Source organism: Solanum dulcamara, chromosome 3, assembly GCF_947179165.1.
Source record: "Solanum dulcamara chromosome 3, daSolDulc1.2, whole genome shotgun sequence".
Taxonomy (NCBI): Eukaryota; Viridiplantae; Streptophyta; class Magnoliopsida; order Solanales; family Solanaceae; genus Solanum; species Solanum dulcamara.
The window spans coordinates 34,948,143-34,975,010 of record NC_077239.1 but is presented as its reverse complement, the minus strand read 5'-3'; the positions used below and the strand labels follow the sequence as shown (position 1 = coordinate 34,975,010).

General features: G+C 36.9%; 1 protein-coding gene and 1 non-coding gene across 2 annotated transcripts in view; both read left to right on the top strand.

Annotated features, from left to right (window-relative positions):
• LOC129882528 (protein DAMAGED DNA-BINDING 2) overlaps window positions 1–25,701 on the top strand; it is a 30,520-nt gene extending 4,819 nt beyond the window's left edge. Inside the window, exons 7-11 of the mRNA XM_055956862.1 lie at window positions 14,351–14,442; window positions 23,600–23,729; window positions 23,898–24,146; window positions 24,266–24,462; window positions 25,266–25,701. Of these exons, the coding sequence (XP_055812837.1) occupies window positions 14,351–14,442; window positions 23,600–23,729; window positions 23,898–24,146; window positions 24,266–24,462; window positions 25,266–25,485 (888 nt within the window). The 3' untranslated portion in view covers window positions 25,486–25,701. The remainder of the gene's footprint in view (window positions 1–14,350; window positions 14,443–23,599; window positions 23,730–23,897; window positions 24,147–24,265; window positions 24,463–25,265) is intronic.
• Window positions 11,137–11,243, top strand: LOC129883781 (small nucleolar RNA R71). Its single transcript, XR_008765931.1, has one exon. It is a non-coding gene; the product is annotated as a small nucleolar RNA R71 (small nucleolar RNA).
• Window positions 25,702–26,868: the final 1,167 nt, after the last annotated feature.

Below are 26,868 nucleotides of genomic sequence, written 5' to 3'. Positions count from 1 at the left end.
GGAAGACACATTTGAGGGCACGAGGTGCTAATTTATCTTTCCCTAGGGCTAAGTTATGAACAAAGCATGTGCTTCCAAAGACACGAGGGGGGATAGAGTAAAGATGTGACTGAGGAAACAGTATGGAATATGGAACCTGATTTTGAATAGAGGATGAGGGCATTCTATTAATTAAATAACAAGACGCAAGGACTGCATCTCCCCAAAAGCGGACCGGAACATCAAATTCAATGAGAAGAGTGCGAGCGGTCTCAATGATATGTCTATTCTTTCTTTTTGCTACACCATTTTGTTGAGGGGTGTACGGACAAGATGTTTGGTGAATAATTCCATGGTGAGTCATGAACTCCTGAAATTGGGAGGATAGGTATTCTAAGGCATTATCACTACGAAAAGTACCAATAGAAACACCAAATTAATTTTGTATTTCAGCAAAAAAAACTTTTGAATATAGAAAATAACTCAGAACGATCTTTCATTAAGAAAACCCAAGTGCGTCTTGAATAATCATCAATGAAACTAACAAAATAACGAAATTCTAAGGGTGAACTAACTCTACTAGGACCCCAAATATTAGAATGAACTAATTGAAAAATAGACTCGAAATGACCCCAAGTACTATGTGAAAATGTAGCACGAGTGTGTTTCCCAAGTTGATATGACTCACAGTCTAAACTAGACAAACTAGGCACCATCTTTTGTAGCTTGGATAGACTTGGATGTCCCAAACGTTTGTGAATTAGGTCTGGAGGATCTGTAACGGAGCATGCTGTAAAGGAGTTTGAAGAGGTAAGATAGTAAAGGCCTTGTGATTCATGCCCTGTGCCAATCGTCTGTCCCGTACTGCGGTCCTGCATGAGAAAAAAATCATCAAAAAAGAATATGCAACAATGTAAGGCACGCGTCAAACGACTAACGGATCCCAGATTAAAAGGAGAGCCAGGGACATAAAGAACAGAGTCTAGAGTGATAGAAGATAAGGGTTTGGCTTTGCCAACCCCTTTTGGTTTGTTTGGATCCCGGCAGAGATTGTGAATAAATAATATCAGACAAAAGTGATTTATTACCAGGGATATGATCGGAAGTGCTTGAGTCCATGACCCATGAACCAAGAGTACTAGATTGTGAAACACAAGCGGAAGAATTGCCCGCAACAGAAACATCAGGTTGTGCAACCGAAGCTACTTGTGGTGATGTTTGCTTACTTGCTCGATATTGGAGGAACTCATCATATTCTGTATGAGCAATATGAGCATTATTGGATGATTGATTAGGCTGAGCCACAGATGCTACTTGTGGAGATGTCTGCTTACTTTCACGATTTTGAAGGAACTCATTATATTCCTTTAGAGAAATAGGATCATAACTGGGTGCTGGACCATGCAAAATATAACATATGTCACGAGTATGCCCAAGTTTATGAAAATGACTACACTTGGATCGAGGTTTTTCAAAACGCCCTCCTCCTCGCCAATTCTCCATAGATTGATATGTTCGTTTTTCTATGGTTTGAGATGCAAGAACAGAGGAGTCAATAGTGGGTGATGAGGCTACTTTGTGATTGGGAGGCCCGACAAGACGAAGTAGACTAGAGAATAATTCATCAATTGTAGGAACTATAGGACTAGCTAGAATCTGATCATGCACTGAATCATGGTTAGTAGGAAGTCTAGCAAGTGTAAGAACTAGAAACGTCTATCTGTTCTCTTGTTGTTTTTCCACATTCGTAGTAACTGGCATTAACATTTCAAATTTCTCCATGTCTGCTTGTACCTGTCCTAAGTAAGTAGACGTATTAGAATCTTGTTTCTTTATGTTGGTCATTCAAGATATCACATCATAGAATCGAGATATGTAATTAGTGTATAAAGCACGAGTGACGAGCACAAACACAATATAAGTTTAGCGCTTCGCTTGTCAAAGATAGTATAGTATGAAGATCGTCTCCACAGGGATGATACAAATAATAATTCAAGGTTATGAACAACGTTTGTAGACTGATTAATGATTTAAAAACAATTAATATCTACAAAGTTTAATATCAATAATAAAAGATAGGGTATAAGACGAAACAAGTGCATAATGATAGTTGAGAATTGACCACGTTCATTTATCACCGCTAAAGTTCTATTGATTCTCTCGAATTCGATAGTTGATTAGAATATCATCAAGATTCAGATTTCCCTTCCGAATAAATCTCAAGTTAAAGAATAAACTAATTATAACCTAGTGATCTAAATAAGCATGAACATGTTATGGATTATTCTCAAGGAAGTAACGTCTTCTGACTATTTTTCCTGAGATTCAATCAATAAGTATCAACAAGCTCTTTCGATTACTTAAGAGATATATATTGATTTAATCCACAAAACTATGCAACAATATTAACTAAGATATTCTTCCTTCAAATAAATAAAATAATGAATAAGGTTGCAATTCAATTCAACTCCCATAACAAGTTCAAGCATAAGAATGACAATCAAAATCCCAACATATTCGTCAATACACAATGTTTGTCAAAATACCCTCTAAGAAACTACTCCATGGGAGAGAATAAATTAGCTAAGGACAAAGATGAAGGCAAACAAAAATCAAAATTCCAACTCTCGTTTTGGATTCGAGTCCTATACCGCGTGTTTCTTCTCCTCTCCTCGTAACCTAGCCTTTTTTTCCGCTCTTTTTCAATTATCTGGACTCTGGTCAAGTTCCAACATCATATAACATAGGGTTTCCCACAAAATTCGAATAATACCCTTTTTAAAAGTGTTTCCACGCTTCCACGCTGCGTGGGCGCGCCACTGGGCGTTTGGGTGAGCGACCGGCGCACGAGGACCAGTAGGGTGGGTTTTCGTTCTGCGGGCGTGTCGCTGGACACTTGAGCGTGCGATCGGCACGCGGAGCCAACAACTTGTCAAATGTTATTTCTTTGTCCTTTTTTTTCTCTTTAAGCATCTTTGTTGCATTTTTCATTAATCATGCTCAACACTTGAATTTGCCGCCCTACACATATGAAAATTAGACATTAGTTTCAAAATAAACATTTAAAACTTGTATAAAATCATCTCATTTCATTGCCTATCAAATACCCCCACATTTGAATCTTTGCTCATCCCGAGCAAATTAGAACAAACTTGATCCCCTCTAGACTTTGATGTACAAGTCACTAGAAACAACAATCGACTTCAACCATCTCTATAGGTGTATGCAACATTCATTGTTAAATGACTACTTCTTGACAATGAAATTTAAGCAACAATCAATCCATGAACTCTCTTACCACAAAGAAGATGCAGTTTTATCACAAACAAACTTATGCTTCTGCATCATAGACAGAACAGTCTCATTTCATTCACTCTCACAAAGAAGTACATCATGTTTTTCCAGAATACCATAGGCTTGGGAATCGAGTAATTTTTCACTAATGTAGGCTTTCTCAAGTTAAGATCATGTAGGACTTGTACGGGTGAATGTTGTGGTAAGGGTGTTGGTAGAAACTGAAAATAATTAAGCACATCCCCCTCTTTTTCACTTTTTGTTCTTGACTATCTTCTTCTCTTCTTTATATATATATATATATATATATATATTATTTGGAACCTTTGCCCAAGAACCTTTTCAACATTCTTATAGCAGCTTTCTTCTTTTTCTAGCTCACATCCAACAACTTTCATCAATTTTCTAAACACAAGTCATTTGTCTTTTTTTTCCCAACAGTTTCATAATCAATTCTCTACACTTCCGCATATAATTTCACATGAGAGAGTAACACACGGGGGTTAGGCTGGAGTGATGTATCGGTTAATCTAAGAAAATGGATTATGGTAAGGCTCAAAATGGCTAACTAAGGATACGTATAATCAAGGGTAGGTGAATTTAAGCCAAAAAGGGGTAATCAAAGAAAGACCACAATCATATCCTTCCTCAAAAAGTCCTAGAATTTCGCCTCAAAAAACTACCATGCCAAGTTCTAGATTCTTTCAAAAATGTGTACACATCAAAATATTCTCACCACACAATGTTCAAGGATTGATAATGCCTCAACTTCAAATGCCAATGAGTGCGCATATTCACAATAAGCGAGCAACACACCCTCTAGCTAGGAATCAGTCAATTTCTACCTCTAGCACTTATTCAACAATTATGCTACGACTACTATCCTAGAAAAATGTCTGATTCAAAAGAAATACAACTATGGTAAAAGAATCAGACAAGAAACCCATAAAAGTACAACAAAGAAGTTATCTTAGGAAGAAAAAAGCTATTTGTTTTTGAATTATCTTTACAACTCCTACACCCCCACACTTAAGCTATGACACGTCCCCATGGCATAAAACAAATGCAAAGGTAAAGGAAACTTCATCGACTCTCTTTAGTCGGTATCAGAGATAGTGTCGGGGTCCGGTGTGCATGCTCGGCCAAGTGCACTTAGCTATGCCATGATCTTTTTATCTGACATGTCTATTTTAACCGCGAGTGCATCCATCTTCCAATGCATGTCAGCCATCGAACATTACATTTCAGTTACTTGATTTTTAAGGAAGTGGAATCGCTCCTCCCATGATCGTCCCCTTGAATCTTAAGGGCCTTGAGCTGGTGGCATCACATGATTGGGCAACTCTTCCAATTCAATTAAGTTATCCTTGTTTGCCTCTTCAGGACGTGTTGGCTCTCTCACTTATTTCCCAATTGACATTCTGTCAGCTCGAAACTTTGGACCAGCCATAAGTGTGACATCTGACTTCTTGAATTTAACACCGGCGAGCCGACATAGCCTTGTGATAAGAGACGAAAAGAAATAACCATACTTTGGAGAGGTGGCTTTTTCTAACGTCTCTTCTTGAATTAATAGGCCAGGCTTGATAAGCAATTTCGTCATCAAACAATAGATAAGAGCTGCTCGAAAACCATGTACCTCAGTAGTATTGGTGGAAGGAAAGATACGGCTAGTGATTACATGAAACCAACATTTTGCCTCAGTGGTCAAACTCTTGGAGTGAAATTTATGGTTCACTTTCAATCACTGCACTGGTTGTCCCGGAATACAGATTACATTGGTGAACTTGTTCCATTGGTAAGGCTCCCTTTTGTATAAAAGGGCAGCCTGGTGCACTAAAGCTCCCGCTATGCACAGGGTTCGGGGAAGGGCCCGACCACAAGGCTCCCTTTTGTATGTCTAATGATATTTGTCAGTCTTGGTGTAGTTAAATTCTGGGAGATTATAGGCACGCCCAATGGCTTCTTGTGCAAAATTGACCTTCTTTCCCCGCACCGTGCACACAAGATTCTCATGTTCAAGCAAGTTGGCATAGAATTCCATTACCACTTGTCATATTAGCTTCTTCGAGCTGGTCAAAAAGAATTTCCCACTGGCGACACACAATTTCTCGATAAACCTCTTGGCATTCGCCTATCAATGAGTCCTTGTCAATTCCTTTTTCAACTATAGCTCTCTTGAATGATTTTACCTTAAAACGCCGTTGAGCCTCCCAAGAGACAAATCTTGTTGCATCAAATGTCTTCAACGGTTTCAGTTTTTTTCTTTTGAGGATGTTGAGCCTTTCCCCGTCGAGGAACTTGGATTAGTGTTTGGATCAATGCCTACATTCCTTCGCTTCCTTGGATTTTCCATCTCTAATTTCCTGCTAGTAAGAAAAACAAACCAACCCATCAATAATGCAATCTTAACATTTTGTTTTCTTGTTATTTTCCTTCATTTTTTCATTGAAGCATTTTATCAAACACATTGGGTGCATCCATGTGATTGCTCAACTTTAAACACAAGGAAAACAATTATTCACCCAACAATCAAACATACACTAATCATGACATTTTTTTTATATGCATCTTGATTCAGCCAACACCATTATATAATAAAAGAAATTCATAACCCATCTTCTTTCACACACTCCATCTTTAGTTAGACAACCATGAAATAACAAAAAGAGTAGTGGAGAACATACCTTGAATGGCAATGGAGGAATAAAGATTGACAGATTGCACACACTTGAGCACTTTAGAAAGAATGGAGAAAGGGATTAGGGTTCTTGAATAAGAGAGGAAAAAGAAGAAAGAAAATTGTAGGAGAAATAATGGGACAAGGGAAAGGGTTTTATAGTTTCCTGCTTTTTCTTCTCTTTTAATTTTTTTTTTAAAATTTAATGAACAAAGAAAGAGAAATAAGAATTTTTTTTTACTTATCTGGACGTCGCTCGCACGCTGGCTGCGTGGTTGAGGATTCCTCCCGCACGGTCGCGTGAAGAGGCAATAGGCTGCCTTTAGCCCGCGCTCTGGTCGCGCGCTTGGAAGACTTTTCCGCGCGGTCGCGCGGCGTGGCAGTGAGTCCCCCTTGCTGCTCCGCGTGGTCGCGCAGACGTCCAACCCTTTTTCATTTTTTTTTAAATTTTTATGTTGGGTTGCCTCCCAATAAGCGCCTGATTTAACGTCACGGCACGACACACTCAATCAACTCGCGCTATTCAATGATGATGTTAGAAGATTGTTTTTCAAATCCTCCAACAACATATTGCTTTAAACGATGCCCGTTAACCTTGAAGCTCTTAGATCCTTTTGCATTGAAGATTTCAATTGCACCATATGGACTCACATGCTTCACAACATATGGTCCCGTCCATCTTGATTTGAACTTTTCAGGGAAAAGACGCAACCTACTATTGTAAAGTAGTACCTTGTCCCCTTTCTTAAATTCTTTTGTCTTGATGAGACGATCATGCCATACCTTTGTTTTGTCCTTGAAAATTCTTGCATTCCCATATGCATCTCGTCTGAACTCCTCCAATTCATTCATCTGCACACACCTGTTCTCACCTGCAAGACTAAGATCAAGATTAAGCAATTTAATAGCCCAATATGCTTTGTGCTCAATTTCCACAGGCAAATGACATGCCTTTCCAAAAACTAGTTTATATGGTAATGTGCCTATTGGTGTTTTGAACGCAATTCTATATGCCCATAAAGCATCATCCAACCGTATTGACCAATCCTTGCGAGTTGCACTAACCGTTTTTTCAAGAATTCTTTTTAGCTCACGGCTAGCCACCTCAACTTGCCCACTAGTTTGAGCGTGATATGGGGTTCTTGTTTTATGAGTTACCCCATACTTACCCAATAGTGATGCAAATTGTTTGTTTACAAAATGAGATCCATCGTCACTAATAATGACTCGTGGTGTGCCAAATCTAGAAAAAATATTCTTTCGCAAGAACTCACACACCACATGAGCATCATTTGTCCTAGTAGGAATTGCCTCGACCCGTTTGGATACATAGTCAACTGCTACTAGGATACATTCAAAAGAGTGGGAAGAGGGAAAAAGGGTCCCATGAAATCGATTGAATTTTGGGGCATCTCATTTCGCTTGCTTATATTACCTGTTCTTTGGCAACTATCATACCGAGCTACATACTCCCGCGCGTCCTTGAATAGAGATGGCCAGAAGAATCCTGCTTCCAACACCTTTGAGGCTGTTTTATTTCCACCCTAATGTCCACTGACTGCATCGTCGTGACAATGAGACAGTATACTGGCCATCTCTTCTTCCGGCACACATCTTCGAATAATGTCATTTGCACAATTTTTTAACAAAAAATGGGTCATTCTAAAAATAGTGTCTTACCTCACTTCGTAGTTTCCTCTTCTGCTCATAGCTCAGGTCCTGAGGTACCCATCCGCTAACCAAATAATTGGCTATATTTGCACACCAAGGCGGTCTTTCGGATATAGAAGCAACAAAAAATAATTGCTCATCAGGGAATTCCTCTTTGATTGGTACCATTTCCACCGGAGGATTTTCAAGTCTTGACAAATGGTCAGCCACCTGATTTTCTGTTCCTTTTCAGTCAATGATCAGGAGTTCGAATTCTTGAAGCAAAAGAATCCACCTCAAAAACCTTGGTTTTGCTTCCTTCTTGTGCAACAAGTATTTTAACGCTGAGTGATCAGTGTGGACAATCACCTTGCTCCCAATTAGATATGATTAGAATTTGTCAAAAGCAAAAACCACAGCAAATAATTCCTTTTCAGTGGTAGCATAATTAACTTGTGCACTATTAAGAGTACGGCTGGCATAAAAAATCGGCCTGAACAAGTTATCTTTCTTCTATCTCAGCACTGCTCCCACAGAAAAATCACTGGCATCACACATAAGCTCAGATGGCTGATTCCAATCTGGAGTAACCATAATAGGGACACTAGTGAGCTTCTCCTTGACCTGGTTGAATGCCATTAGACAATCAGTTGTGAACAAAAACCGTGTCCTTTGTGAGCAAGGTAGTTAACGGCTTCGAGATGCTAGAGAAGTTTTGAATGAATCTCTTGTAAAATCCTGCATGTCCCAAAAAACTTTTTATGCTCTTCACAGATGTCGGTGGTGGTAGTTTAGAAATGATTTCCACCTTTGCCTTGTCTACTTCTATACCATCAGCCGAGACCTTGTGCCCTAATACTATCCCTTCTCTCACCATGAAGTGACATTTTTCCCAGTTCAGAACCAGGTGAGTTTCTTCACACAGCTTTAAAACTGCTTCAAGATTCTTCAGGCAACTATCAAAATCTTCACCAAACAGGGTGAAGTCATCCATGAAGACCTCTAAGCATTTTCCATTCAATTCTGCAAATATAGACATCATGCACCTCTGAAATGTTGCTGGTGCATTGCACAACCTAAACGACATTCTTCTATAGGCAAATATTCCTAAAGGACATGTAAAAGTGGGCTTTTCCATATCTTCAGGTGCAATGGGGATTTGATTGTAGCCAGAATACCCATCAAGAAAACAATAAAAGCCTTGGCCAGCTACCTTCTCCAGCATTTGATCAATGAAATGGAGCTGAAAATGGTCCTTCCGAGTTGCATCATTAAGCCTCCTAAAATCCACACACATTCTCCATCCTGTTACGGTTCTTGTCGGGATCAATTCATTATTATCATTCTTCACTACAGTCATTCCTCCATTCTTTGGTACCATATGGATTGAGCTGATCCAAGCGCTGTCAGAAATCGGGAATATGATTCCCCCATGAAGAAGTTTGAGAACTTCTTTTTGTACTACTTTTTCCAGCTTTTCATTCAACTTACGCTGTGGTTGTACTACCGGTTTACTATTCTCCTCCAACAGAATTTTGTGCATGCATAATGCAGGACTTGTTCCTTGAATATCAGCTATAGACCACCTGATAGCTTTCTTGTACTTCCTCAACAAATAAACCAACTTCCTTTCCTGTTCACCTGTAAGATGAATTGAAACAATCACTGGAAAACTATCAAGTTCAAGAAATACATACTTCAAGTGAGTGGGCAACACTTTAAGCTCAGAAGTAGATTTTGGCTTCTCTCTTTGTGTTTCCTTCTCAGTGTCATCTGTGTGGGATTTCAGTTCCTTCACTTTTTCTTGAGCCTATGGATATTCCTCCTCCTCATTACTCAATTTAGGCATGCATAGCTCCAATGAGTCCTCCAGCATATTATCATTTTTATACTCTTCAGCCAGGTCATCCAGAATGTCTACTTTAAAACAGGAGTAGACATTTTCCTCATCTGGAGGAAATTTCATCATCTTCTTGATGTTGAAAACTACCCTTTCTTCTCCAACTCTAAGGTTCAGTTGCCCTTCATACACATCAAGTATTGCTCTTCTAGTAGCCAAAAATGGTCTCCCAAGAATTAACGGCACCTCCTTGTTTTCTTCTATGTCCACCACTATGAAATCCGCTGGAAAAACAAACTTATCTACCCTAATCAAGACATCTTCAATTATTCCTTTCGGAATAATTGTGGATTGGTCTGCCAACTGTAAGGACACAGGAATGGACTTAATAATTCCAAGCTCTCCTTCCAATTTTTTGAAAATTGACAACGACATAAGATTTATAGAAGCTCCTGAGTCGCCAAAGATTTCTCAAATCTAACTTTCCCTATTGCACACGGGATAGTGAAATTACCTGGATCACCACAGTTCTGAGGTAGTTTATTTTGAAGTATGGCACTGCAATGAGCATTAAGCTTGACTACTGATGTTTCCTCAAATTTTCTCTTGCTAGACAGAATTTCCTTGAGGAACTTTGCATATGCAGGCATTTGTGTGACTACCTCTGTAAACGGAATATTCACATGTAGTTGTTTTAGCATCTCAAGGAACTTTCCAAAGTATTTATCAAGCTTCTCTCTTTTCATTTTCTGAGAAAAAGGCAATGCAGGCATGCATTTTGTATTCTCTTCAACTTCTGACTTGTCCCTGCCTTTCTTTTTTGCTTGCTAGGGTTCCTTGTGTCTCTTCTTGGCTTTCTGTTGATTTATTTTTTTGGACTATTGCAATTATCTTTCAACATCTTCCCATCACGCAATGTTACAACCTTCAAATCTTTTGGATTCCTCACTGTGTCACTTGGTAGAATTCCAGGAGCTTTTTCAAAAATTTGATTTGCAATCTGACCCACCTGCTTCTCCAAATTGCGAATTGAAGCACTCTGATTTTCAAATTTTTCTTCTACCTTAGTGATGAAACTTTTCATCATCTCTTCCAAACTTGATTGGTTCCCTTGTTGTACCTTTGAGGCTGTTGCGGATGATACTGCTGCCGTGGGTGATTTTGGTATCCCTGAGACACTTGTCCTTGTCCTCTCAGATTGTTCTGTTGCCACGCATTCAAACTACCATTTGGTGAACTCCATCAGAATCCAGGATGCCTCTGTCCCATTGAATTGAAGTTGTTTCCTCCTTGATAGTTACCTCTATTAAAGTTTACAACAGCATTCACCTCTTTTTCTGCAAGTGGCACCTGTTGACATTCATGAGTAGGATGGCTCCCTGCACAAAAATCACACATTATTGATTGTGTAATTTGAGCCTGAGCTATAGTCAACTGTTTTACATCTTTAGCAATCGATGCAATTTGCGCCTACAAGGCAGTGTAAGTATCAACTTGGTGCACCCCTGCAGTCTTTTTCCTTTCAAAATTCTCTGCAACCCATTGATTAGCATCCTCTGCAAGTTTATTTAGGATTTCAATTGCTTCTTCGGCTTTCTTTTTCATTATCGGTCCTCCCACTGCATTGTTTAGTATCCTTAGTGATGCAGGTGATAGCCCTTTCCAGAAATTTGTCAACTGTAACCATGGCTCTATTCCATTATGTGGACACTTACTCAATAATTCTTTGAACCTTTCCCATGCTTCAAACACCGTTTTTGATTCTAGCTGGCCAAAATTGCTGATCTCCTTCCTCATTCTGGCAGTTTTCGCTAGTGAGAAATACTTATCAAGAAACTTTGTTGTCATTTCAATCCAGGTGCGGATTGATCCAGAAGGTAAACTTCGTAACCAGATCTTAGCATCATCCTTCAAAGAGAAAGGAAATGCTCTCAAATATATCGCATCGTCTGATGCTCCATTATAATGGAAAGTGTTCATAATTTCATCGAAGTCTATCAGATGACTTGTTGGATCCTCATTCTGCTTTCCTTTGAACACACAATTATTTTGTATTGCTTGGAGAACGCTGTGCTTGATCTCAAAATTGTTTGCTGCAACAGGAGGACATCTCTCACTAGATTGCATTCCATTATAATTTAGCTTAGCATAGTCTCCTAGCAATCTCCCTGCCCTGCCATTATTTTGATCCATTTGATCTTCTGCTTCATTATGAGCGCTGTGGTATCTTCGATTAACAACCCCCGGATGTTCAGCATCATATTCGACCCCAGGCGGTCGATTTTGATTAACGGGGATGAGTGGGTCATTCAGGGTGATGTTACCACCATTATTAGCCATTGTATTATGACTTTGAGACTGCTCTGACACCCTCTCTGCAAGTTCCCTTTTAATCAAATGTAAAACTCTTTCCAACTCTCTTGAAACTACTTGTTGTCAATCCCCTGCAGCGATGCCAAAATTTGACGAGCACAAACACAATATAAGTTTAGCGCTTCTCTAGTCAAAGATAGTATAGTATAAAGATCGTCTCCACAGGGATTGGTATAAGTAATAATTCAATCAAATCTTGCTAACTATTATTCAGGTGATCAAAAGAATAGAGTTTTGTTGTGGTAATGAGCAACGTTTGTAGACTAATTAATGATTTAAAAACAATTAATATCTACAAGGTTTAATATCAATAATAAAAGATAGGATATAAGACGAAACAAGTGCATAATGATAGTTAAGAATTGACCACGTTCATTGATCACCTCTAAAGTTCTATTGATTCTCTCGAATTCGATAGTTGATTAGAATATCATCAAGATTCAAATTTCCCTTTCGAGTAAATCTCAAGTCAAAGAATAAACTAATTATAACCTAGTGATCTAAATAAGCATGAACATGTTATGGATTATTCTCAAGGAAGTAACGTCTTCTGACTATTTTTCCTGAGATTCAATCAATAAGTATCAACAAGCTCTTTCGATTACTCAAGAGATATAAATTGATTCAATCCACAAAACTATGCAACAATATTAACTAAGATATTCTTCCTTCAAATAAATAAAATAATGAATAAGGTTGCAATTCAATTCAACTCCCATAACAAGTTCAAGCATAAGAACAACAATCAAAATCCCAACATATTCTTCAATACACAATATTTGTCAAAATACCCTCTAAGAAACTACTCCATGTGAGAGAATAAATTAGCTAAGGACAAAGATGAACAAGAATACATGGCAAACAAACTCAAAATCCCAACTCCCGTTTTGGATTCGAGTCCTGTACCGCGTGTTTCTTCTCCTCTCTTCGCAAGCTAGCCTTTTTTTTCGCTCTTTTTTCAATCATCTAGACTCTGGTCAAGTTCCAACATCATATAGCATAGGGTTTCCCGCAAAATTCCAATAATACCCTTTTTAAAAGTGTTTCCACGCTTCCACGCCGCGCAGGCGCGCCACTGGGTGCCTGGGAGCGCGACAGGCGCACGAGGACTTGTAAGGTGGGTTTTCGTACTGCGCGGGCGCGCCGCTGGACACTTCAGCGTGCGACGGCGCGCGGAGCCAACAACTTGTCAAATGTTATTTCTTTGTCCCTTTTTTTTCTCTTTAAGCATCCTTGTTACATTTTTCACTAATCATGTTCAACACTTGAATTTGCCACCTTACACATATGAAAAGTAGACATTAGGTTCAAAATAAACATTTAAAACTTGTATAAAATCATCTCATTTCATTGCCCATCAACAAGCCTTTTCCCAAACTGAATAACATGTCTGGGATGGGCGAAACAAGGGCATCAACTTGGAATCGATAGATCTCCATAGGAGACTACATAATTGAGCATCAACATTCACCCCAACCGAGAAAAAAACCTCAAAAATAACTGATCAAAGAAGCCTCTCGCGCCGGCACGTGAACCAGATCTCGCCGGAAAATTTCACCTTCGAACGGCGTGTGACAGCGGTGAGGTGTTTTTTTCTGGTGGTTGTTGTTGGAGTTTGGTCGACTGAGCTTTCCGAGCTTTGTAATGGTGTTGGTTTTCTCACAACACCCACAGATCAAAAACTGACAAAACTCAGCCCCCAAAAGTCGCCGGAAAAATAATTGACGCACGGTGACTTGATGTTTCTCACCAACGCTACGATACCATGTGAGAAATATAGGAGAAAAATATTATTGAATTGTGTATGAACAATATTGCACAAAGACCCTATTTATAGACACTATAAAACAATCCTTTTTCCAGTAGAATACTATAAACTATTCCTATTTCTATTCCTATTCTAAGTAGGATTGTGTACATCTATTCCTATTCTAACAGGTGGGAGGTGATTTTCTGAAAACATGTTGTTCTGTTTATATGAATTATCCTGTTATTTCAGTTTTTGTGGTTGGACGAGCCTACGGTATATGTTTTACCTTGTAAACACAGTGCTGGACACTTTTTATTTCTGAACTCCCTTGTCCCCTTTCAGTGCCCATAGATACATTTTAGCAGCAAGGACACAGATCATTACATGAAATTTCAACCTTGCTTATATACTGAAAACCTATCACATTTGCATATTTGATTCTTTTTAACTCTCATGTTAACTTTTCTCCTTTGGTTTCCAGTCAGGTTTGTTGTTTGAATCATCTTGAGTGTTTGCTTTGTAATCTAGCTGAATACCTTTGAGTCCTTGAATATTTTTAAGTGTGTTCCCCGACTGTGTGTCATGATAAATGACGTCTTGATGCACCCATTGTGTTTCTAGAGACACCAATGAGCTTCTGGGTCTTGCTGATTACATCACTGAATTTATCTCTTTGGGGAATAGCAAAGAAAGGAGAGTGAAATACATGACACCAGCAAGTCAGTTGTAATGAAGTGGTTATGTGGTTTTATTCAAGTATAAGTCACAAATGATTTTCTTGTAGGGACCAAGCAGTTGGAGGATGCTTTATGGGTTGGATGTTAACTCAGACAGAAATGTTGTCCTTGTTGCCGATAATTTTGGATATCTTTACATGTAAGTGACTATTGAACTTTTTGAGTGGTCTATTGAATGTTATGCAAGTGTCGAAGATTAGAATTTCTTTCGCCTAAACCTTTGATAGATATGAAATCTTCTCCTTTGTCTGTGAAAATGAGAGGTAGATGGTATTTTGTCATGCGCATTATGTTAGGGGCCGTTTGGTAGCTGGTTTAAGCTAACACTTAATACGTGAATAACTTTGTTGTTCATGTATTAATTTTATACCATGTTTGGTCTGCAAATAAGATAAAAGCTATTTAGGTATTAATTTTATACAATGTTTGGTTGGTAGGTTTCCAAATGTTGTATAAAAGTTATTCATGTATTAATGTTATACGGTGTTTGGTTGCGCTTTTTGTAATCTTACATAATTAATACTTACATAACTTACGAGGGAATCTATGTATTAATTTTATACGGTGTTTGGTTGCGTTTTTGGTAATCCTACATAATTAATGCTTACATAATTTATGAGGGAATCTATGTATAATTTATGCGGGATAGAAGATGGAATAACTTATGTGGGTATTACTTTTATACATGTATTAAAATAGTAAATTACAGATTTACCCCTATCAATTTACCTTTAAAAGTATATCAATTTACAACAAATCAAATAATTAATATGTAAAAAGAGCACTATCAGTTTTTTTCGTTGGGTTTTTTGTCTTGTTTGGAAAAGGATTGTAATGCACTGTCCTAGTTGAAAAAAAGGAGTCTAATGTAGTGTCTCTAAACAGGGTCTCAATGCAATAACGTAGAGACACAATTCAATAATATTTTTCTCACAGTTATAGAGTGCTTTGTAACCTGAAACTGCTCGTCGTTTTGGTGAAGTTTATTTGAGAGAATTCTCGAAGGTGGTCGTGATTTTTGTTCCCTTAAGCAAGGAAGTTTTCCACATAAAATTATCTTGTTCAATTTATTTTTGCATTACTTATACAGCAGTAATTAGCTGAACCAGTACGAAAAAACAGCTCCTTATTCTAAAGTTCTGCGGACTGCAACTAAGGTTAGGTAAGAATTTTAAGGTAGAAAGTTCGGTACGACCAAATTCACCCCACTAGAGTCGTGTAGGTGCGCTATATAAACAGTCCAGTTCCCAGCCATTTCTCCTCTAATATAGTAAAAGAGACAGGATTTGCATCATAAGATAATCAGAATTCAGAGTGCACAAAAGTCCACTTGTATTACCGTAGATAGCTAAAATCATAGTCAGAGATCCCCCTTTTTTTTTAATGAAGCAAGTAGGAGCCCGTTTGGATAGGCTTAAAAAAAGTAACTTTTATGTATAAAGTGCTTTTAGAACTTTGAAGTGCTGAAAGTTATTTTTATAAATAAGCAGTTGAGTGTTTGGATAAAAGTGCTTATGATGTGAATTTTAGGGTTAAAAGAATAAAAAAAGGTAGTTTAAGAATTTAGTTAAAATATAAAGGATATAAAAGTAATTTCCATGGTCAAAGAAAATGACTTTAAGCACTTTGGAAAAAAATGTTAGAAATCCTAACTTTTCATTTCTGACTGACTTTAAGAACTTTATGGCTTAAAGTCAGCATTAGACAAACACGTCCAAAAGCTAAAAAGGGGTTTTAAGTTGATTTTGACCAACTTAAAGCCAAACCAAACGGGCTCTAGATCGATTTAAAGGCATCAAGAAGATGCAAGCTTTACAAGGATAGATCAGTTAAGCTCACAAAAATAAGGATTTGGCTCTTCTTCCTGAACTATAGAGCTAACAAACAGAGATCCCTAATGAAAGTTGTTTTTACAAAAGATGAGTAAACAATCCCTGATAATTTCCATTTGCCCAGTCAACCAGGTTAAAATTGTTTGTCACGAATGTATGAGACATACATTAAGGGGGTCATTTGGTAGCTGGTTAGAGTTATGCAAGTATTTGTTATGTAGAGTTAGAGTTATGCAGATATTAGTTATGTAGGGTTTAGTTATCCAGAGATTAGTTATATAGGGGCCGTTTTGTTACTGGATAAGAGTTGAGTTATTCAGGTATTACCATGTTTGGTAGCATTTTTGTGTAAGGTATAAAATTCAACACACATAATACTATGGTTAAAGAATTAGAAAATCATACAACTAATACTTGTATAAGTTATGAGTCAATCTATGTATTATTTTATGCGGGGTAGAAGGTGGAATAAGTTATGCCTGAATAAAAATACAAATTGACAACTTTATCCTTCACTCTCAATCAAATTTGTAAAGCCCGCTCCTCTGCTTCTGCTGGGGGAATTATTCGCAGGTTACATCAACATTCAACAGACGAAAATAATTGATTTTGAGTTTTTTATTGACCAGTCTACACCCGGATTTGAACTAGGGAAAAAAGCATTTGCAGCAGGAGTGAATTCAATCGTTTTTAATGGCTCTTAGATAGCTAATATCATTTGTATCGACAGCACAGTGGTGGGCACTGCTTGTAACAACTTTTTGTATGTGGTACTGATTAATTTGTCATTCCCTGTGGTGGGTTGATACTTGCCAATATTAGAAGATCAAAATTAAGTAGCTGTAGATATGGGTGTGGCGAAAGTTTGGAGGTATAGTTGTGGGGTATTGGCTAATACCCAGAAGCAGCATTTCTTGTTTAGCTGTTGGTTATGGAGATGACCGATCCCATGATCAAACATATGGACCTTGTGAAACTTTGTGATCCAAATTTTTGATTCAAGGATATAATGGCAACAAATAATTTATTTTTAAGAAGTATATGTTTATTAATTTTTAACATAACAAATCGACACACAAAGAAATTATTAAACAATGCATAACTTAACCCTACATAACTAAACCCTTCATTACTAATACATGTATAACTAAACCTTGCATTACTAATACCTGCATAACTAATACATGTATTACTAATACCTGCACAACTATAACCAGCAACCAAACGACCCCGTAGGGTTTAGCTATGTAGGGTTAGTTATGAATGGCTTAGCTATGTAGAGATTACAATACATTAGTGAGCTAATTTCTTATTTCTTAATTCCAAAAACATTTAGAGAGCTAATATTTATTATACCTAGTAAAGTATAAACAACTATCTAAATAACACATTAAAATAAAATAAATACCAATAGCTAATTAAGTAAATAACAATTAACTAGCGATTAAAAGTAATTTGTATTGAATAGGATTAAGCAATTAAAATTAAAGTAAATAACAAATAACTAAAAATAAATTAATACATGTATTTGCAGTGCATTCCATAGAAACTAAGCAAAGAAATTAATTAAATTAACAAGAAGACAACCTCTGCCTTACCGCCAAAGAAAATAATTAACAATAAATTAAGCAAAGAAACTAAAAGTAATTAGGATTCTATATACTGTTCTTGCTCCTAACACTCCCCTCAAGATGGTACACACATGTCCTATGTACCGAGCTTGTTACTGATGTGATTAGTATGAGGATCAGTGAAGGACTTGGTGAAGATATATGCAAGAAAACTGGTAAGGACTAAGGACAACTTTGGACGTCTGTGTAACCTCAGTTGAAAAGGACATATGTACCGAGCTTGTTACAGATGTGATTAATATGAGGACCAATGAAGAACTTGGTGAAGATATATGCAAGAAAAATAGTAAGGACTAAGGGCTGCTTTGGGCAACCTCAGTTGAAAAGGACCATACCGAAAAATTGTCAGGAATTGGAATAAAATATGTGGGTTGTCTTGAAATCAAGAGACAAGTAGATCTTGAAGAAGAAAACCGTTGAAAAATTGGATGGAACAGGATCACGCGCCGGCGCGTGGTTAGATCTGGTGGAGTTCTAAAAGATGCACAGAATTACGCAAATCAGATTTGAGGGATCATCAAAAAGACTCACGGTGCTAAACGGGTCAGATATGAGAAAGTAGTTTGGAAAGATGCACGGTACTACGTAAATTGGATATGAGAAAGTTGTCATTGGTGCTAACACAAATCAGATCTAAGAAGCCACCGGAAAGAAGCACGGCGACTACTTTCTTTGTCTCGGATGCTTTTCAAATCAGTCCTTCTCAGCATGATTATTTTTCATGCATATTGTATTGCCCCAACTTTTGCTAACATACTCATTGGTCAGACAAATGGCTATAGAAGTTATTGAATTGTGTCTCTACATTATTACATTGAGACTCTATTTATAGACACCACATTAGACTCATTTTCCAATTAGGATACTACATTACAATCCTTGTTCAAGTAGGATTCTATACCCTTATCTTGTCCTATTCCTATTCTATCAATAACCTAAGTGACTAAATCCTAGCTACTTGATTTAGTTACTCTGTTTGTAGCAAACTATCTTCAAGCTAACTCTAGCCTAATTTTTCAAGCTAACTATCAAGCTTAGAGCCCGTTTGGATGGGCTTAAAAAAAGTAACTTTTATGTATGAAGTGCTTTTAGAACTTTGAAGTGTTGAAAGTTATTTTTATAAATAAGCAGTTGAGTGTTTGGATAAAAGTAAGGCTGCGTACAATAGACCCTTGTGGTCGGGCCCTTCCCCAGACCCTGCGCATAGCGGGAGCTTAAGTACACCGGGCTGCCCTTTTTAGTGTTTGGATAAAAGTGCTTATGCTGAAAATAAGTTGTTGATGTGTTTGGTAAATAAGTGCTGTTAAGCACTTATTTTCTGTCAAAATGACTGAAATACCCTTAAAGCTGTTAACACCATAATAAGTTGATTTAAAAGATTTTTAAACTCTAAAGTTGATTTAAATCAAAAGTAATTTATAATGTAAAATCACTTCCACTATAAAATATTTATTTATGTTAATTTTTTATAAATACATGTTACTTAAGGGGAAAATGTGGTATCATTCGATTATTAACTAAACATTTTTATAAATAAGTTAATTTCTTGCTGATCTATTAACTACTTCCCTTCCCTTCGACACTCACCCTTAGGGATTAATAATTCAAAATTTAAATAATATGGTTTTCGATTAATGAAAAATAAAAGTTGAAGACGAAATGTTCAAACTCCTATAACGATATATGGAGTTTAAATTTTAAAAGGTTCAAATATTTAATGCAGATTATATGATATCACAAATTAGAGAAAATTGGCACATGAATGTCCAAATGAGCTTGCCCATGATTTGTTTTAAATTAAAACGTTGCTAGAATATGGGTTTATATTTCTTCATACTCGTGTTCTTATTTATTTTGTTGATAAAAGTTCAGAGGAAGCTCGTTACCTTTGTACTGACTGAGTAAATGTAATCTCGTCGGGGTGAGAGGATGCTGCAAATTCCTTTTGTGATTATCTACAAATTACTTTGCTATTTAATCCCAACAAGTTAAGGAGATTTTAAAAGGTTCAAGCTCGTGGCAGTTGTGGGAGCATCAAGCTCGTGGGAGCATCAAGCTCGTCTCATTGTCGGAATTGCCATAGCTGTGACGTCTCTGTTCTTGGTGGACTTCAGCGGAAGAAATGGGGAAAATGAGGGAATTTTAGGGTTAAAAGAATAAAAAGGGTAGTTTGGGAATTTAGTTAAAATATAAGGGATATAAAAGTAATTTCCATGGTCAAAGAAAATGACTTTAAGCACTTAGAAAAAAAAAGTTAGGAATCCTAATTTTTTATTTTTGACTGACTTTAAGAACTTTATGGCTTAAAGTTAGCATTAGGCAAACACGTCCAAAAGCTAAAAAGGGGCTTTAAGTTGGTTTTGACCAACTTAAAGCCCATCCAAATGGGCTCTTACTCTCTATGAAAATCCCCTCACAATAAAGCTTCTAGAATAAGCAAATAATGGAAGGAGCAAATAATGTTACAGCTTAAGCCTTATACATTGAATTAGACTGGACACAATGAATTTGACACTGCATCAGGGAGAAGGTTCTCTAATCTAGTTCGCACATTCCAACTTCCAATATCTGTTTTAGATTTTTGAACTCGTTTTCCTTCACTTTTCTCTCAATTTGCTTTGAAGAAATAATGGAAGTACCTACCTGCCGTGGAACAAAATTGGATTGTATATAGGCAATATGTTAGTAGCGTATAGAGTCCAATTATAAAAGACCTACTTAATAAAGAACTTACCGTATAGACCACATAGTTTTTCTTATTTGTTTCCTCCAATTCTAGTTCTTTTCGAGCTAGAAATCCATTTAATGTCCTGCAATTTCTTGCAGAATATATCCCTTAAAAGATCTTTCCATGAAATTCAAATTTTCCCCTCAAGATCTTTTCCAAACCTTACCAAAGTTGGCTCCTACTTTAATTCGAGTTCCTTTATCAATGAGAAATCAATTAATAGAACTTATTAGCATAAAAATATTTTATGGAAAACTTTCCATAAAAACAACTCATGCACGCACGTATTCTTTTCCCCCAAAGTTACCCGGATTAGAATATAACATTCCTATTTCTTTGGAGTTCAAGGAATAGGAAACACACATTGAACTTGGTTTTTCACTTGTTTTCAGCCGAAAATGACATAAGCCCAAAAAACATTTTATGGGCTAATATCAAATATGTACCAAAAAGTTACCAGTTTACAAAAAATATAGTCATGTTTTTATTTACACAAAAAATAGCCAAAAAGAGGTCATGGGCTGAACACTACAGGGCTCAATTCGGCCCAAGACCTTTTTTTCTTTCTTTTCTTTTCTTGTGTTCAGGGCTCAATTCGGCCCAATGCCATTAGGCCTTTTTTGCTTTCTTTTTCATTTTTCCTTTGCAGTGTTGATTTTTGTTAAAAAACAATAAAATATTTTGCTGTTTTTTTGGGGGGCGTTTTTTTAAATAAAAAATATCCACTTTTTTTTTTCTTCAAAACTTTTTTCATGGAATTTTTTTCATATATCAATATTGTATAAATGACGTAAAAACATGTATATATATAATATACAAATTATGTAGTGTATATGTAATGTGTCAATTTTTTATAAATAGTTATGTAATATATCGATATTGTATAAATAGTAATGTGTCAAAATGACTTGACACACTGCAGATTGCATCAGCTTATCACACATTTATCACACTTAAATGTTTTTCAACCATCTTAAGCATGTGACATTTTTATTCTTTCGAACTAAAAATGTTTCTAGTCAATCGCTGATAATCACTCAAAGTAGTTAATCTTGCTACAACATTAACTATTAGACGAATTTACAATTCGAATTATTGTTGTTAACTCTTTTCTCCAGGTTTTAGCCTTTTACTCAAAAAATCAAACCTAGGGCAGGATCTAATGTTTGCAACCATTATAAATCAGTTAATATGAAAGAATTAACAAGATGCACAATGCACTACTTAGGTCATTCCATACAAAACCCTAGATTTAGGTCAAATTGTCAAGGATTCCACAACCCTAGGTTGTGGGATTTAGTTACTCATGATTATGAAAACAAGAGATATTATTGCATTCATCTAAAGGAAAGAAACTTACAAAAGATGAAATAATCAACACTTTGATCTCGTAATTCATTGTTTTCGTTCAATAAACCACACTCCAAGCAATACTGCATTCCATGTGTTCTCCAAAAGCAAGATCATGAAATAAAATCTAAAAGTTCGTATTTATAGTCTCAGAAAATACAAATTCAAATGTCATAACAGGACTCTCCGACGTCCGCCTGACGGTGGATATGACAGCCCGTCACATACTCGACGGTCCGTCACTTGCACCGTCAGTGCTAACCAGTGCTGATAAGTGGGAACGCTTGTTCTGATGACGGAGATGACGGGGCATCAGAGGTGTGACGGTCCATTAGATATTTCGTCAGTACTCTTCCTCTTGGCTTCACTTTTGGTTAAGTCCGACGGCGAAATTGACAGCCCATCAGTGATGCGACGGTTCGTCAGAGCTGCCGTCATATTTATCAAATTTTTCCCCTCTTCTAGTTTAGCTTGACGATGGGGTTGACGGCCCGTCGTGAGTGTGACGGTCCGTCATACCTACCGTCAGGTCTCCATTTTTGCAACTCTTTGCTTTGTTTTGCCTTCTTATCCATTTCCTCTGATTTCCTACCTTGATTCAATAGAAAACTATTAAAATACCCTATAGATTCTTAAGAACTAGCATTTAATCCTTGTTAAATGCATTAGATGTGCCGTTGAAATGCCGGCACATCACAAGTCTTAACTCACCTCAAAGCTTTGGCTCATCCATGTCTTTTTAACTTCCCTGAGTGTTCCACGATTCACCACTTTACTACTTGCAAAGCGAAAACCACCTAACTTGCTTGATTATTGACGCATTGTTTCTACGAGTGAAGCTAACTCAACGTTGTTATATAGTCCCAATGTTTACTTCCAATGTAAGAGACACAATATGTAAATAAATTATCTTAAAATCCTTTGTGTCGATTTCACCAGCCACTATTCACTATAATAGATTTAGGGGGATGTATTTGGGTTGGAATTGAAGTGAATTCTATAAAGGAGCTAGTGGTGCTTTATCAGATAGTCACGTTTCACTTTCAATTATAGTTTCGGTGGAAACTATTGGTTGATTTAGTTCAAAACTGAAGGGGAGCCTTGGAGTAACTGGTAAAGTTGCTGCCATTTGACCAAGAGGTCACGGGTTCAAGCCTTAGAAACAGCCTCTGGCAGAAATGCAAGGTAAGACGGCATACAATAGACCCTTGTAGTCGGGCCGTTCCCCAGACCCTACGCATAGCGGGAGATTTAGTGTACCGGGCTGCTTTTTAGTTCAGAACTCTCTTCTTTTTTAATAAATTATGATGCTCACACAAATAAGATATAGGAAGTTGTTACCTTGAATTTCTTCATCTGCGTGAAGTTACAATGAAGATGTCCCGTAACAACGTTTAGAAATTCTTGGTTCTCCCTTCTGTGTTTCTGCTGCAGTTTGTGCAAAAGGAGTCCCCAAATTCCTTGCCTCTTTATTCTATTCTCCTCACCAAACAGGGGTGGGCTTGGCTCATTATGTCCTCCATTCTTTTAATTCTTTTTTCCATTTTCAAATATCAAATCACTTCAACGTCTACATGTGCACATTAGTGTATTCCCAAACACTTTGTTTACCTTGTGGATCCTTATATCTCTAGGACACCTTAATTATGTTATTAAGCCCATTATTTACTGAAATTGTAAGTCTAGAAACTAAAGGGGCTACATTGATCCAATTATGGTTCTATATATGTGGTTTCATTTAGTGGACATGTACAGGGCTGATATACGGAGCAATAACATAATGAACAAACCTACTTTGATTCACAAGAAAGGAACTAAAGTTGTTGGTCTAAACTGCAATTCTCTTCAACCAGATCTGCTTTTGAGCTGTGGGAATGATCACTTTGTAAGTACCATTTACTTGATTAGTCTATATGATCTGCTACTTGCTTTCCTCTTTGATTCATATAAATAGTGTAAGAGCTCGTTGCAGGAAAATACTTCTGTTTCTTCTTTATATGCATCAAATTAGTGGTGGTAATTTGACACAAGTGAAATATTTTGGTGCCAACAGGCTCGAATATGGGATATGCGCCGCTTGGAAGCTGGGTCTTCTCTTTATAATCTTGAACATAAACGTGTTGTTAGCTCTGCATATTTTTCTCCACTAAGTGGAAGCAAAATACTTACTACTTCACTGGATAATCGGATTCGTGTGTGGGACTCAATCTTTGGCAACCTTGATTATCCAAGCCGAGAAATTGTTCATAGTCACGATTTTAACCGATATCTTACAGCATTCCGAGCAGAATGGGATGCAAAGGCAAGCATGCACACAGAAGAGCTAATTTGTTAATTGCTGAATTCTTCATTTAAATCGTAATTGATTTCGGAATAGAAAAAGTGGAATAGGTTTATAACAATGGATGTTACTTTGGACAGGACTCATCAGAGTCTCTTGTTGTCATTGGGCGTTACATTAGTGAAAATTATGATGGAGCTGCTTTGCATCCCATTGACTTTATCAACATCAGTACTGGGCAGTTAGTTGCAGAGGTCATGGACCCAAACATAACAACTATTAGTCCAGTGAACAAGCTACATCCACGTGAAGATATTCTGGCGTCTGGTAGTTCAAGGTACGGATCAGTGATCTTTATTTATCGGTCTTCTCTTCTATGCGATATGTAGATTCTAGGCATTTATCTAACTTAGTTTTTAGGTTGGATTTGTGGCATATGGATGCCACTTTGCTTATATAAGATCAAATGATGGCTGTTCTCTGTTAAACAACAATAGATCGACCCTTTCTCCAATCAAACTGTTCTATTGTTTGAACATGTATACATTAGTGCAGAACATTCAAGGTTTCATTTGTTACCAAAATTCTTTTTTAATTTTCACGTCTTGTTATTAATTACTTTGCATCCAACATCATAGTTTAATGTTTCTAAATATTATTTTCCCCATCAATCGCAGTGATCCTTCCAGTGTTGCATGCTCTAAGGTGCATTCAGTGTACATCCCTTTGTCAGTTTTCGAAAAAAAAGGAGCCAGTGTTCCTCGAACAATCCAAATGTGGTTTTTGTAGTTTACTGGGATCTGAATTACACTTGACCAGCTAATTTGTAAGGGAATATGAGGTATTATAAGTTTGGCATGCCCCCTCATCGTTAACTCGGCCAAGAGAGATCATATGAGAGAGATCTTGTGATATATACCCCTCTCTTGGTTTCTCATACTAGTAAGCATTTAATACATCCGGATTGGAACTGGGAACAGTTCTCTGCCTTACCACTCTGCCATGTGGTCAACATGCTGCAAATACAAAATAGTAACTTTTTTTAAAAATTTGTACCTGCACTTGATGTCTGTTTTACTTAATTTTTCAAAAAGGTCGAAGAAATCCTAACCCTCTTTTTTGGTACTAAATGTATTTCAGGTCTCTCTTCATTTGGCGGCCTAAGAAGCTGGACATTGCACATCCTCGACAAGAAAAGAGGATGGTATTATGTGGGGAGGTTAGTAAAACACATAGCAAGCAGCATGGTGATAAGAGCGATGACGATTCTGAGAATGATATATTCAGAAGCAAGGATAATGGCCTCAAGCAGAAGAAACTTGCATCAAAATCATCTTCATATAGTTCCAGGGGAAGTTAACTTTAAGGGTGTGCAGTAGGAGGGAATATGTTTCTATGAAATTTATTTTTTTGAAAAAATTGTTCTCTATTAAAGTAAGTGGGTCTTTTTACTTCTACTTTTTTTGTGTTCATTATATATGCCTAAATATTAGCCTAAAATCATTTTACTCCCTTAGTTTATTTTTACTTGTTACATTTGAATTTGCACACCCATTAAGAAAATAATAATTGACATGACTATTTTATTATACCATTGTATTCATTGATGTTTAATATTAGGTCCTAGAAAATGATTTGAAAAATAAATAATTGATGAATAGGGTAAAACATGGAAAAAATAATTGTTTTTTTATATGATAAAGTAACAATTAAAAGAGAAAATCTATTTTTGAAATAATGAATAAGTAAAAATTAATAGACAGTATATATATTCTTAAAAAAAAACACTATGAGAGGTGGGGGTTGGATGGTGGGATGTGTGATGGTGATTATGGGGCGAGATTAATGTAAAGATGAGGTGTGTTAGGGGTGAAATTGACAATGTCTCTGAAGTTTCTTTACATGTCAATATTATGACTCGTCCTGGTGTCTACGAGTCTTCTTCTTGAATCATAGAACCTTACTCTTCCTCAACTCCTCTCTTTCACTTAGTATGATCTCTACGAGTCATTTCTACCACCCGTAGGAATACCTACGATTCGTAGGTTGAGTCGTACACTTGAGATCAATTCTATTTCCTAAAATTTTTCCTTCATTTCAACTTTACGACTTTTGGGGTCTTACACACCCGTTGCATAAGAAATATAAGATCTATGGGAGATATGTCTGTCCATGCAACTACCATGGTGTGTGGAACGTCCCTTGAAATCATATAGTATCTACCACGACATGTAGCACATCCCTTAAAATCATATAGTATCTACCACGGAGTATGGCATGCCCTTCGATATCCTCTCTGTCTTTCTTTTTCATTCATAACACTTGCTGAAATTATTACCCATCGGCATAATAAGGATAGAGATCACATAATAGAATTTCAGCAACATAGCAAGTACACAAGATCATAAGCACCATGAAAGGATAACAATTTCCATTTAATGAATCAAACGCTCCACTCATGGGGATAACACAACAAAGACATCATAATAGTCATCCCAAGCCACAAATGGCATCATATACAATAGTGACTCAAAGCACACAATTTAACCAATATGCTTGATTCTAGTGTTCGGGTGGATACTCATCAGTTTATCCACCCCATAATATTCTCCATTACTCCCAATCATAAATAATCAACATATTGTCATGACCCGACCTAGGGCCTAGTTGTAAAAGGATGATTGAAACCCTGAAGGGGATCCAACCAAGCCTCTTGTACATATCATAAGCATACATAAGGTAA